This window comes from Antennarius striatus, chromosome 9 (assembly GCF_040054535.1).
Source record: "Antennarius striatus isolate MH-2024 chromosome 9, ASM4005453v1, whole genome shotgun sequence".
Lineage (NCBI taxonomy): Eukaryota > Metazoa > Chordata > Actinopteri > Lophiiformes > Antennariidae > Antennarius > Antennarius striatus.
In genome coordinates this window covers 15,476,145-15,491,440 of record NC_090784.1, presented here as the reverse complement: position 1 = coordinate 15,491,440, position 15,296 = coordinate 15,476,145, and the positions used below count along the sequence as shown (strand labels likewise).

At 43.7% G+C, this 15,296-nt stretch overlaps 1 protein-coding gene across 2 annotated transcripts in view; it reads left to right on the top strand.

Annotated features, from left to right (window-relative positions):
• si:dkey-246i14.3 (ephrin A4) overlaps positions 1 to 15,296 on the top strand; it is a 30,783-nt gene that overhangs the window by 12,852 nt on the left and 2,635 nt on the right. For both annotated transcript variants that reach the window (XM_068324118.1, XM_068324117.1), the window contains exons 2-3: positions 6,575 to 6,870; positions 10,392 to 10,460. In XM_068324118.1, the coding sequence (XP_068180219.1) occupies positions 6,575 to 6,870; positions 10,392 to 10,460 (365 nt within the window). The remainder of the gene's footprint in view (positions 1 to 6,574; positions 6,871 to 10,391; positions 10,461 to 15,296) is intronic.

Here is a 15,296-nt window from a genome sequence, read left to right as displayed (position 1 = left end):
GTTATTATTCTAGAATTTAATAATCCTCAAAATAAACACTTTGAAAAAACACCCTGCCCCCCGTCCCATTAGTGGGTTGTACATGATGGTTGGTCACCTTTGTGTAAGTGGGATTTGTTGAAGGCTACCATTAATCTCTCTTAAGCAAGTCTTATCTGCTCACACTGACGGGTCCAAACAGCAAAGTTAGTCCATAAACATGAGACGAATGATGTTGACACAGTGAATCAGCCCAGCTGCCTCGCTGCTGCTGCACGTTTGATGGATATGCTGAAGAGTTTGAGTCATGGTTCTTTGTGTCCACCCATCATAGCTGTCTGCCCCCAACCCCCACCCCACCCCCCATCTGTCCTGTCATTGTCTGAGGTACTGTAGCTTCATTCAGGGTTGTGTATCCCAACATGGCACCTGTACCGACGAGCCTTGCATTTGCGCTGCAGCTCCTGTTAAACTGAGAAACATGGAGAACCTGCATCACTCTTTAGTTTTGGGCTGTTCTGCAATGAGATGCAGGGTAAAAAATGGATGGAACGAAGGATGGGTGGAGCGTTGGCTTGGCTCCAATCCCAGCTCTGGGTTGGTTGTCGTCCTGGCAACGGTATGTCTGACCTTATTTACCCCTTCATACACTCGTCATTGTACGTGCACTCCTCTCACGCCCGTGTACTCTTCGCTGTACACTTTCCCCGTCATTCTTCCCGTTTTGGGAGCTGAAAGTCGTCTTTTTGTGCCGTTTTTGTTTTTTTTTTCATCACACTTCTCAAATGCGGCCACCTCCGGGCAGAGCAGGTGAAGGAGTCAAGTGAGGTGACACTTTTAACTGCTGCCGTACTGGTGGGCACGGCAGGGTGGCAATTTGGCATCCAGAAGTTTTTTTTGTCAGATGATTTGAACTCTAAACGAGCCAGAGACTGCACCAGTACACTCCTGTCCATTTATATTGTGGACAGTAATTTCCTGCTCCCCAGAGATGTTACTGGAAAAGCTCTTTATAGAATCAGAGACCACACATGATGGAGCTCTGCCACACAGGGGTACGACATGTGCAGACCTGCTGCTACATCAAGATAGTTTCGATGGATTGGTTTTGGTACTGATGGGTCCTGTGGGCCCAAATCCTTCAATTTTCTCATAGCTACATATTCTGTTGTGTTGCTGAGTCCCACAGAATGGACACACAATGGAATACCCACGCCGTAACAGACAGCAAATATAGGGTCTGACTTTACAGAAGGTTAGGGTTCCTTCAGGACCCAAAGCAGTGTGTGTTTGTGTCCATATGTATGGAGAATGTTGATGTCCATGCGGAAACCTGCTGATCTGCACAGTTTGAATGCCCTGCGTATTTTGCTTATTCAATGAAGCCTACAAAACAAAAGTACAACCAATCCCTTCATCTATGTCTTACACAGATACCCTCAACCAGCAGTGATGCTCCTTAGTCATGCCTATAGTTTATATATATGTACAATACATTTAAAAAATACTGTAATGTGTGTGTGTGTGTGTGAACTTGTGTTTGTATTTTTCTGCCCTAATGAGGACAGAAGCCTGGAGTTTGTCCAGGAAGATAATAAGTTACTCAGATTCTAATGCATTTTCACGTGGTGTGTGTGTGTGAGTTTAGGACTCGCTTGTCAAGAAAAACCACAGACTTACGTGGGTGGAGATGGCAGAGGATAAAAAGACAAGAAAGTTCACATACCATCTACATTTAAATAAAAATGAAAACAAACGTCTGTTGTAGAGTAGCGATCGACTTCCTGCTGACCTTGTAGGAAGCACGCACACACACACACACACACACGCTTTGGCATACCAAACAGGAAGGCGTGGATAAGAGCAACAGCTTGCTCCCCTTCAGTCACCTTTCCTCTATGCAGAGACAACTTTATCGCCATCTTGGGCCCCACTGTGAAGACACTGAGACTGTAGGCTTGAGGGGGTGAGGTTGAAGGGGGTGATAAAAGGGATTTTTGAGCCAGCTGGGCAGACGGACGGGTGGGGGAGCCAGATGGTTGGTGGCAGGGGGTGAAGTCCTTGTTTGTGCCTATTGGCGGGAGTAAGCACCAGGTTAGACACAACATTGGTGTTTGAGCTCCAGACGCAGCATGGCTTTTTGTAGACAGCTAATAGAGATAGTGGTTGGGGAATTGTGGGGGGTGCTTCATTTTACATCCACAAACACAGAACGATTGAGTAGGATAGATGAAATGTGGAAGAAAAATGTTTGAGCCATGCAAATGCTGGAGATCAAGTCTGTCTTTGACTCACATTTTCTTTCTTCCTCAGTGGATGGGATGGCCTGTGTAGCACAAGGTCACTTTGTAGCATTGGAGGCTGTAAAGGCAGACTTTTCCCTCTCGGTAGTTCTGCTTGTTTTCTCTTTCCTCCCAGTCTGACCCTTAGCACCTTCCTTCAAATGCGTTAGAGTGTCTCTCAAGCTTTGCTTAAATTATTTCCCTCAAAAAAAATTGTTTTTGCCTTCTGAAATCTGCTTTTATCCACCAAAGGTTCTCAATCTAGGACGTTATTCAGAGACCTGCAGTATTTATCTGGGGCATTTCCAATTTTATGTTGAATATTTCCATCAGTTTCATGACAGTTTATGGAGTAGTTTTTGGTGTAAATCAGATGCCAGCAAGACAGACAAGACAAATTGATCAGCCAATCTCCTCGATGGACGTATTCGCTTGATTCATTTAACAAAGCTGATTTCCTTTTGTGCAGCCACACCAACTCCACATGACAAAAACTCATAATTAAAAAAATTCTGTTTGTTCTGTCTGATAACATGAAAAGTTTATTCATTCTAAGGGGGAAATTTCCTTGTCTCAGCAGCATATACAAGTCACACCACAAATCAGTACAAAATAGATAGAAGCGAAAGCAAGAAAGTGTGCAAGTAAAGAAGTATTCTGCCATAATCTAAGTTATAGCAACACTCAGAGAACCCCACAGATCCTCCTTCATCACCCTCCGTGTTATTAAAGCAACCACCACAACTGCTAAGCTGTGTCACGCTAGACCTTGCCAGTGACCACCCGCTGTGCCCAGTCACCATAGCAGCCACGTTTAGCGATCATCCTGCTGCAACTGACCACGGAAGAACCGAAGCTCCCCCGATTCCTTAGGCCACCCATTGTTACTACAAGGAGGCAGCAGAAAAATGAAACGCACACAAACACACAAGTGTTTATTAAAATGAAAATATCTACAGTAGACATCTTCAGGGCTCATTTGGGATGCACAACACAATTTAAGCTTATCAGTGTTTTCATTGTAGAATATTTTCATCCCAAGTTGTGTGCGCGCAGTAAGAGTATTTAGTAGCATTAGTGTGTCTGCATGTTTGTGACCAAGTATCCTTTCTGTGTTCTTGAAGCCGTGTTGTGGGATTGTAGTGCCTTTAATTAGTCTCTCATTTAAAAGGATCAAAGGTCTCTGTGCCACTCAAACCCCTGCAATTCATTACATCAGTACACACACACATTCATATGCGCACTCGTGAATATACATGAATGTGCATGTACAGATTTAAATGGGACATATTTCTCGGGGGGAAATGAATTTTATTACATTTTGGAATGTGATGTTGTATGTATAAAAAAAAGATGAATGTTAGCCTTTTCAGGCTTCCCAGCGACGAGCCCAGTATGTTATGAGTTTGCTCCTCGTTGACATTTTACGTTATGAACCGAGAGCCTGCTCCAGTCCTCAGAAGGGTGTCACGGATCACCCTCTGGCAGGAGGGATGGTGCATGTTTTATTCTCCTGATGTACTTTCATGTCTTTCTTGTGTGTGTGTGTGAGTGTGTGTCTTGCACGTGTGGATGGTAGTGTGTTTGTATGTCTTTGCCCTCGTCCCTCTTCCCCAGCATGGGACCAAACCAATCCTCTCCTTTCGTTTCCAGAGGACTCCCCTGATGATTGGCTGCTCTAGCTCTCTGTTCTTTGACACCCACAGCTCTCTAGTGCTCCCATGATGCCCCTTTGCTGTCAACACTCTGTTGCATGGCAGTTGGCAGGAGTGGATGATGCCGAATGTAATTAGGGCGTACCCAGGCCTACCAGGGCCAGAGAGGGGAAAGGAGGGAATGGAAGAGCATAGACAGAGGGCTGACAGTTTGACATCAGTAGAGCACACCGTCTCTGTAATTGCTGAAGTACATGTGGCGCAGGCCGAGGTTGGAGTCTTGTGGAAGGAGGGAGGGTGATGTAGGATAGAGAGGAGTCAGAAATAGGGGAGTGAGCAAGAATAGCTGCACCCTCTGAAACTAATTTGAGAATAAGAGCATGTCATCCAAAATGAGGAAAAATGAGGGAGGGGATCCAGCAGAGAGACGAGGTGAGGAAAAATGCAAATTTAGGGTTTGAAGGGGAGACAAGACTTGAGCAGAACAGAGCTGAGGGCATCTGAGGTGAAAGATTTATATAATAAGGGGCAGAATGCTGACACAGCAAAGGTCTGCTATTACTGACACACAAACATGTGATACCCAACAGGAAACAATAGTCAAAATAATAACAGCATGTATGTACAATAAGACCCAAGTAGATGTAAACAAATGTCAATGGTTGTTTCTGTATGGGCCCATAATGTGCTGGCAAAGCATACGGGGTGTACCCTGCCTTTCACCCATAGTAAGCTGGGATAGGCTCCAGCAAACCTGTGACCCCAAAGGCAGATAGGTGGCTGAAGACGATAAGGTGACGGTGATCTCGTCTACGGGGAGATGGATGGAAGTTCCTTCTAATCCAGCTATCTTTGTTTACCTGTGTAAAACAATGATGAACATGTTTTTAAAAAATTATGGATTTTATTAATTTTATGTGCATTCAAAAAATAAATGTTTCAGTATGTTGTAATACACCTCAATTACAATATTATTGCACAAAAACTCACTGCAATACCCAAGGCTAACACACACACACTTCCACATATTAACCAGACTGTGACGCATCTTTCTCTGCCTGTAATTACAGCACACAGGTAATAGAGCTGTCACGTGCGAACACACACATGTACACGCATGTGCAGGAGGGATATTGATCAGGGAAGGGTGTGTGTCGTGATCGATGTTGTCCTATCCTACTGATAAATCGCCAATTATGTATGCTAACTATTGAGCAGGGAGCAGCTCTGTTGACACCTGCATTCTCACCACACACACACATCCATACACACCAACACACTCGACATTTAGGTTCAATGCTAACACAAAGTCAGCTTTCTTTTTCTGGTTTGTCGTCTCTTCCCTTGTTTTTTCTTTTTCTGCAGACTAGCTTCCTTTCCCCCTCTTCCTCCTTTCTCTCTACTCTCTGCATTCTTCCTCTCATTTACCCTTCTACTCTTTTCTTTCTGTCTACTTAACCTGAGACTTCCCCGCTGTTGACCACCTCCCCCATTCCACTCTTTCTTCCTCTTCCATGTTCCCCTTCACTGACTCCCAGCATCGTCTTCCTCTTCCCTCCGCTCTGTCACCCCTATATAAAGACTCGTTCTGATGGACCTGAACCCTCAACCCACGGAGCATCCTGCCCCTCTTCATTTTCTCCTGCACTCGGTGTGAGGAAATGGCCAATTAAAGACCATCTCCTCCATTGTTCCTGTGTGTATGTGTGTGTGTGTGTGTGTGTGTGTACACTCAGAATCTCTGGGGTTGCTAATTAAAACACTTTCTTTTCTCTTTACGCTGCTCTTTTCACCTGTTCATACAACTACCCTCATTTTTTTGCCTTTCTTATTCGTTTTCTTTTAATTTCACCTCCCTGCTCCAACGTGCTCTTTTCATCCCGTCTTCATTTGGGCCCCATCTTATATCATTCTCCATCGGTGCTTTGCTGGATTTGTCACATTTTTCTCCTCACTTATCATCTCCTTTTGACATTTGATTCATGCACAGCCTTATGCTTGCCTCACATACATCCCTTAATCTCTGTTCCATCTCCTTTTCCTTCACATTAGTTTGTACGTGGCTGACTTTACTGTAGCTGACAGTCTAAGGCAGCATGCATTATGCATCTCTTCTGTTCTAATGATGCTGCCTTGTCCGGAGTTGTTTTTACGCCCAGAGCCAGTCAACCTTGACTGAAGACGTGGTCGTGCATTTGCATCAACGTCTGCCAAAGTTTGATGCCAGTGTGTGTCTGCAGTGTGTGTGTGTGTGTGTGTGTGTGTGTGTGTGTGTGTGTGTGTGTGTGTGTGTGTGTGTGTCTGTGTGGAGGCGGACGGGAGAGCAGCGGGAATCAACGTTATCCGATATTGAACTCCACTCAATAGTCTTAATTAACGTGTGCCGTTCTTCATACTGTATCTGTTGCACAACAGAGCTCCTGTGTCAGTACCCAAAGTAAAATTGGACTGATGTCATAGTGAAACATTACATTTTCAAACCTACTTTAAGAACTGTGCAGCTTGGTTTCATTTCTGTGTTTTCATTATATGTAATATTGATGAACTCTCCACATTCTCCTCTGCGCTTAATCATTACCTCCCTTTCCCCTTGAGTCATGTATTGCTCTGTGGAATCATGACATGAAATATTCATGCTGTCATTATTCTCCCTTCCAGATTAACAGCAGGAGATCTGTCCATCCAGGTGAATCTGAACGATTACCTGGACATCTACTGCCCACACTACCCCGACAAAGGCGCCCACAGCGCTGGGCCTCCAGAGAAGCTGGCCCTCTACCTGGTAGGAGAGTCCTTCCAAGGCTGTGTGGAGACCAGAGGGGCCATAAAGCGGTGGGAGTGCAACACCCCCCACGCTCCCTACGGACCGGTTCGCTTCTCTGAAAAGATTCAGAGGTTCACCCCGTTCTCGCTGGGGTTTGAGTTTCTGCCAGGGCGCAACTACTACTACAGCTGTGAGTAGGTGTGTGTGTGTGTGTGTGTGTGTGTGTGTGTGTGTGTGTGTGTGTGTGTGAAATATCAAAGTGTTTGTTTTCATTTTTAAATAAGCAATTGTACAAAACCATAAAAAAAATTGAGGATAATCTGATTACTTACATACTTTTCATTGGACGCATGCGTGTTCTGCGTGTTATCTTGACTCATGTATTTAGCTGTAGACTCTTTTCTACAGGTATTCATGACTCACCCCCCCAATTGTGAATTAAGTAGAGGGTCACATAGGAATATGCTTAATTTATGTCCTTCATCTGTTCGTTCATTTAGTTTCCAGGGTAAAAGTTTTTAATTAAACTTTTGTACTGTACATATGCCAATTATAACAGGAAATAGGATTTTTGTCATTTTAATTGTCTTTGTTTTCATAGTTATAAATTAGATTTAAGCTCATTCTGGGACTTTTATTCTGTTTCCTTGCTTTTCTACATTTTTCAACAAATTTCTGTCACACATAAACCAAATGCGGGAGCCTTTTGGTATCTAGTTTGATTATTTATTTTTTCTGTGGTTATACTGACTGATCTACGTGTGAGATTTGTCTCAAATGTGAGTTTTCAGGGCGCCGCGCCATACAATGTGTATTCCACAAAAAATGATTTATACATCTTCCTTGTATTTAAGAGTTGTCTTTTGATGTAATGGGAATTTTAAGCTTTTTGTGGATTTATTGATTTATTTTTAATTTTCAAAATGATTAGTTTCTTCAGAAAAAATAAACAAGAGCCATTTCGACGGGTGAAATGAAATGCTCCTTTGGTTTGGAGTGTTCAGTATTTCAGGCTAATTTAATACAAAATAAAATACCTGAGGTGTGTTGTTTGGAATCATTTGAATCTTTTTTTAAATTGTCTTTTTTTTTTCATGTGCTTAAGAGTATTTAAAGAAGCAATTAAAAAAATCTATATTCATAACAAAAAAAACTGAAATCAAAGCACGCTTGAAACTGTCCTTGGGATAACTCCATCCTGGACTCTTTTTTATTTTTTTTTATTTTTTTTACAAGGACATTTCATTAATGATTACAGTACCAATAAACTGCAATATTATCATACTGTAGATATTCTCATTTCTTTTCAACCCTACTGAATGTTCCACTGATGGACAACAACTGTGAAATGAACATCAGCTCACAGTAATAAAGGGTCCTTTTATTGCAGCAGCTCTTATTTCTCAAACAGAAATTTCTGTTTTATTGAAGCAAGAATATTTGTTTCAATAAATTGAAACTATGCCGGTACTTGATGTTTCAGTTCATCTGAATGCATCAACAGGCGTGTAAGAAGGACTCAGGCGGCCAGACAGGCTGATGTTTTCATAGGATGGAGAAGGCAGGCTGTTTTAACCACTGTTTACTTATAACATTCATTTTTTTGCCATAAATGAATGCTGACTGACATTAATCTTATGTCTCTTGTTGTAAGTTACACAGTTTTAGTCATGTTTTTTTTTTCACTTCTGTGCTCCTCTCCCTTCACTTATTTATTTCAAACCAGACGAGGGAGGAAAGGCAGGGAATGAGAGACAGAAGGTGGCTTAGCAGCTGAAAAATCTTTTTATTTCCCCTTCACTTTTTACATCTTGTGGTGTCAGTCCTACCAAAGAGGGAGGACATGAAGCAAGGCAGAGAATGAGAGTAAAGCGAAAGCATCATATGGAAGGGTGACAACAAAGAGACGGAGGGACAGCAGAGTGTAGATGTAAGGAATGGAGATCAATACAGGACGACAGCGAGGGAGGAAAACAAGGCAGGGGAAGGAGCAGACGGAGGTAGAAGAGTATGGAGGAATGACAGCGGGAGAGAGAGAGAGAGCAAAAGACGGACACAGGGCAGGAGGGGGGGCGGGAAAGAACGAGATAGGCCGGATGAGAAGAACCCACACTGGAGAAAGAAAGAGAGGAACAAAAGCGACAACGAGATGAAGGGAAAGAAGGAATCTTTACATAAATTACTGTTGCGATCCAGTGGACAATGGAGCATTGTGAGGGCATGAGAGAGTGGGTCCACACACACTGCAACACACACATATGTATGTACATGCACACACGCTGAGCCATTGTGGTCGTTCACGCCAGTTCAGAGAAAAGCAACAATGTGTGTCTTCCTCCCCCAGTCCGGCCACATCGGGCTCGAAGCGATTGTGTTTTGTCCACATCAAAGATAAGGCGTAAAGTTGGTCCAAATGTCTGGCTGGAGGGTTTGTGCCCTGAATGAGCCTGCAGCACTGGAGACACTATAATGGCATTAGCCCAGGAGAACAGCACAATAGTATTATAAACACTAATGGCATTACAGGGCTCAGTCTGAGCCGGACTCAGCCCCTCTCTGGGATCCCACAGACTGATGGGTCACCGGGTCTCTGACCAACTCCTGGTTCATATCTGGAAACACCTCCACATCCCCTAACTGCAAACTGTTGGAGACAACAGCATCGTTATCCCTCATAGCTCTGCAATTTAACAAAAGACAGATCGATAAACATGTGATGCAACAAATACGAATTAAGAACACTTTTGTACCGACCTGGCAACGCAGGTATAGAAACTCACTGTGAGGGAATTTAACAAAAAGACATAGTACACAACTTTTAAGGTGACAACAAAAGTAAAAAACATAATTAGAGATAAAAGAAAAACATGACAAGAAACCAAAACCTTTTGGAAAGAGCACATTTTCATTACATCACCATAGAATGACAGAATCCACTCTAAAATCATCCTTGAATACTCCTCTCTCACACTGTAGAATCTCCTTCACTCAACACTCTCTTCTCTGTTGTGCACACAAGGTTTCAGGTTTCCACAGCACTTGACCATGACTACTAAAACTGGTCAAATCCAGCTGAAACACACATCTTAAAACTCACATTTATGGTCAGCACAGTGAAATGTTGTCTGATCTATTGTAGTTTGTTTGAAACCTGGCATACGGGATGTGAAGATTGCAGAATGTTTTCTTCATTTCAACTCTCCCAGCCTGGTAGCGTAGCCCCACCGTCATCCTATGAGGCAAAGATAGGAAATGAGGCAGACTGTTAGCCATCATATGCTCCATGTGTGGTGGTTCCCTGCTGAGTCAGCAGCTGTTTGTGAATAATTCAGGTATAAAAACCATTTAACTGTATTTTTATAGGCATATTTGTTTTGCCAAATCAATAAGCTGACAAGAAGTAGACCTGATTGATCAATTTATCAGTTTTTCATGAGATGTGATAGCATGGATTTCAGAGCTGTATCTGTTTTTATTGTTTTTATCATGTCACAAACACAGTTGAAGAGTACATTACATGGGACATGTCTCCTACTACTGTTGTAATGTAAGATATCAATATGATAGAACCTTGAACTTTTCCCTTTTTTTGGGGGGTTATGAGTGGGTTTGATGTGAGGTTTTCATTCGTAAACATCTCTGTACCAACCCTTCAGGAGGTTAGAGGTTAAACGGAGCGTCTAAGTCTTCTTCTCTCGCTGTTTGTTGCAGCTCAACCCACAGAAGAAGGACCTCCTTTGCCATGCATGAAGCTGCGTGTCACCGTGTGCTGCAAGTCCAGTGAGTGCATTCCTCTTTTCATCTGTTCTTGCTTTCAAGCTTCTCATTTGTACACCGGGAGACTCCTCTCTCTGTCTACCTCATCCGCACTATCAGAGCTGTGTAGCGTGACATTTAGACCTCTACTCATCCCCACTACTACTCCCTATTTCTTATAATAACCTAGGTTTTCTAACTCTCCACTTTGATTAATCGAAACATATTTTCACCATTTAACCCTCATAGTTTTGTGTTATCTGTAACCTTGTAAAATGAGAAGAAACTATAAAAGTTAGATTTTGGCTTTTAAACCTAATTGGATTGAAGGTTTTTTGTTTTTTTTTCAGCATTTTTTCCCTCTAAAGCACATCTCTCCTTTTCCCACTGCTCCCTCCCATGCTCTCCTTTTTTATTTATTTTTTTATTAAATTTCTTTTAAACCGCCTTGTCTCTCTGTCTCCCATTCTCCACCTCTATGTCCCACTGTGAGATTCCCAGCATTGATCTAATCCAGAGTGCGCCTGGACTAATGTTAGTCTTCCAGTCCAGTGAGCTGCCCGTTCCGGTTGGGAATGTTGCCCAGTTTCTGTGGGAATTACTTGTGTGTGTGTGTGTGTGTGTGTGTGTGTGTGTGTGTGTGTGTGTGTATGGTATAACCATTTTCCTTTGTGTGCACTTTGTTTTTTGTGTTCCTGTGGATCATTGCGTGTGCTCTCTGGCGGTTCAATCCGCACAAGTGTGTTTGTGCTCATGTATTCATATGCATGTCTGAGACGTCTGTCCCAGTTCCCATCCCAGTGTGATCTGCAGGGGGCCCCGTCGTACTGTCCCAGGCTGAACTAACACACACACACACACACACACACACACACACACACACACACAGTCTCCAGGCTGTGTTGTTCTGCATGTGTTTGACGTCCATTCACCAAATTCCTGCGTGTTGTCTAACATGGTGAACGCAAATATCACAAACCACGCTGCCTTAATTAAAAGGTGCCTCATCAGTCAGAAATGAGTTCTGGAATGCCATCAGTGTTTTGCTGAGGGGGGGGTTGTGATCTGCTGCGTAATTACCACAGCAAATGATTCCTTTTTTTATTTATTAATCATCCTCCTCTCATTTAAAGACCTCAGATATCTGTTCAGTGGGAGATTCTAATGTTGTCTCGTCTTTTCTGACAATATTCCCTGATCCTATATTCGAGTAGAAGTAATCAGAATATTTAAAATCAAACGTTTGACTGAAAAGTTTTAGCCTGTCAAGTAATCAGATTACAAAGACTTCTACCTACAGAGATGCACGTACTTCAGCCGCTGTTTCCTTCTCTCGTTTTCTTCTCCCCGCCTCTGATCCTGTTCTTTAACCAAAACTAATCCCGACTATATTTCATAATCGCCTTCTCCTTGTCTTTCACCCCCCCAACCCCATCCCACCTCCCATCTTTTCCTTTCTAGTCTTTTGTCATTCCTGAAGTGGCACTAATCCTCCCCTTCTCTCTGTCTCCTCAGCTCTCTCCTCCCTTCCTCATTTTTTATGATCTTTTGCTACTGGAGCAAAACTAATCTCGGCACCATCCATGGCACTCTCACCCCCCCCCCCTCCCGCTCGACTCCACCTCTCGTCAACCCATCTCCTCCGACGTCCCTGCGTCTTTTCTATCTCTTTGTTGTATCTCCATATTCACGGTGCAGTTATTTGCCGACTTTCCGCCCCATTTTTGTGGAGCTCCTGCCGTGCATTGAGTGCACTGGGATGAGAATACATGAGGCCAGAGAGAGAAAAGAGGGAATTAAACGAATAAGACCAGAGATGAAGGAGAGTTGGAGGGTTTCTCTCTTTGTCCGTTACCACAGCTGTTGTTGTCCCTGCTGTACCTCCCCTCATAATCTCTGGTTGCTCAGGTAGCCTTTTATGTGACAGGTAGCGTGGCAGCAGGACACACCATGTCCGTGTACTCTATCATTGTGTGTAGGTGTGTGTGTCTCCCTTGGCGACAGCGACTTCTTGTCCTTCAGCTACGTTTGGTCTCTTATCTAAATTTCAAACTGTGCGCTTCCCTCCCCTTCTTCTCTTTCCAAACTTTTTTTTTTTTCAGTCTCCAGAAAGCAGCCTGTGTGATGAAAGGGTAGTTCCATGTGGGGATGCCCCGTTGTGGATGTTAAATTAATTATCAGTGAGCACACACACACACACACACACACACACCTGGCTGACTCTGGTCTAAAGGACAGAGTGGGGACAAGCGAGAGGATCCCTCAGGTATCCTGTCATTGCATCAAGGTCAGCCTCTGCTGGCCCGTCCTTTGGTCTCTTCTCCTGTGTGTGTGTGTGTGTGTGTTTGCGGAGTGTGTGTTCGTGGAGTGTGTGGTCAGCGTCTTAATTTAACACAAGAACAATCCGGATTTGTCGATGCAGGAAACTCTTAATGGCACCGTGTGTGTGCATGCATGCATTTTTATTATTTTTTTTTTGAGGTTTTATGATGAGCATTTGATGGCAACGCTGCTTCTCTGAGAGGCGCTTGAGTCTGTGTTGCGTCAGAAATAACAAGGCTGTGATTCGGCATCAGCAGAACGATGCCATGTGAAGTCTCCGGCGCCCTGCAGCCCTTCATTGCATCTTTCAGTGACGCCCTTCGTTTCTCGTTCCATACCTGCCTTGTTCTTTTCAGTTACGAAGTCTGCTTAAAACTCCCAGCGTCGTGTTTATCTCTGTGCCTCTCCTCGCCGCTCTGCCTCTTTGCCTTTCTCTTTTGCAGCTGCCCTACTGTGAGAAACCATTAAAGACCAACTTTCCTCTCTCTAATTGATTCCCTTTCTCTCTCAGGCTCTCTTCCTTTTTCCTGCCGTCCTCCCGCTGTGAGCGGTCCATCGCATTCATTTCAGTTTACAGAGCTTCACCATTTTAACCATTTTTTTCTTCGAAGGAAAAAGCCTTGCTGTCCTTTACCCCCTCCACTCCTTTGTACCCTCTGAACTCGACACACACGAGGACAGAAATCAAACTCTCACACACACACGCACACACACAGCCCCCGGTTTGCCCATTTGTGCTCTCTTAGATCCCGAAGACGTTTAATAAATTTTTTTTTACTTTATTCATTTTCGTCACTTTTTGTTTTTTTGTTCGTTTCCCCCCCCCTCCCATTTTCAAATTTCAATTTTAATTTTACCGCGAGCTAACAATGCTAACAGCCAGCGTCGGTATGTAAAATGGCGGCGTGAGAGAAGAGGTGGGATGGTGGAATAGTGCCTGCCTCTGCAGCGGGGCGTTTTACCGACACACACACACACACACACACACACACGCTTAACCATGGTTGTGCATGCACAGTTGCACGTGGTGAATGTATCCAACAGCAGCGCAGAGACGCCATTTTGTGGTGGAGCTCATCATGACCAGAAATCATGGTGATGAAACAAACCTCCGTCCTCAAAGTTTAACTTGTGACGTAGATGATTTGATTACAGCCAGATCAAAACACACATATCACACACAGCCGGATTAACCGGAGGTATTTAAAGTCGTCGCTTCCGAACGGCGATCAGGAGTTCCACACGCGCGTCGATTCGGTTCAGAAAAGTGTTTTTCTTTTCATGAAATAGACGACCGATTTAAACGTAATCAGTAGAAAATTCTTTCTCGGTTTTGTTTTACATTCAAAATGTCGACGATAGTAAAAAACATCTCAAGCAATAAATTTTTTATGTTTTTATGCATCATCGACAGATTAAACTTGAACGGGATACTTTTCCTTTGTTGTTAAATGACTTTGAAACATGGACTGATTTAGGAAAAATCAAATCAAATATTTGAATGTTACTCGTTTTGTGTTTGCTATGATTTGTACAACCATCCACAATCACAGCCTGGTGAGCTCAATGACACGCCCGGACCCAGCGTGCTTTTAAACGCTTCATTAACCCCTAGATGGTCGTTAGCTGCACAGAACCTGGCCGTCGTTTAAGCGAATCACGTCTGTCAGAGCGACGTGTCGCCGCTGAGACCTGTCGGTGCAGGATGGAGCTCTCCTTTAGCGGATTCCTTCTCCGTCTGTGTGACTCAACAACCGATGAACTCCCGCTGTCCCGTTTCTTCGCTCATAATCTCACCCAGTCGCTCTGGGATGTGGGAAGGTGGAGGCTTTCCTCCAGACATAAGTGCGTACTTTCTTTTCATGTTGTGTGCTTGTGTGGGTCTGCTTTGTCAAAGGTGCGTTCAAGGCCATAGATTGATTTAATGATGGCTGCATCCCTCCCCCCTGACCCTGCGGTCGTCCTTTCTTGGCGGTCTGTCTTTCTAAGGGTCTTTTTTGTTTTATCATTCTCTCCTTCCCTTCCATATTTTATCCTTCCCATCCCTCCATCCTCCCCCATTATTTCCTTTTAGTCCACCCCCCACTGAGAAAGTGACGCCCAGACACAAACACCCCTCTTTCCAGTCATTTCTCTCCCTCCCTTTTCTCTCCGTCTGACCTTGTTTCAATCTTTCCACCCCCACCACCCCCACTGTACTTTCTCGCTCAGGTCTCTGTTGCCCTTCCTTTCATCTTCTTTTCCCTTTTCGGTTTCGCTCTGTCATTTTGAATTTTCCTGTGTTTCCCCCCTTCTTCTTTTTCATTTCCTGTATCCCCTCGTATAATCTCCATCATTCTCACTTCTCCTAATTTACATAACACTATCTTTTCCTGTTGCTGTGCTTCTCAAGCTCTTTTTTACCCGACCTTTAAGAGAATTTGCATAGGGAACATATTTGGAGTTGCACAGGCAGTCAGGACTCATTTTTCATGGCGTTAGGCTTTGAGTAATGGTAAATACCTTCTCCTGGTCATTTGTCTGTTTCTTGTTCTTTTG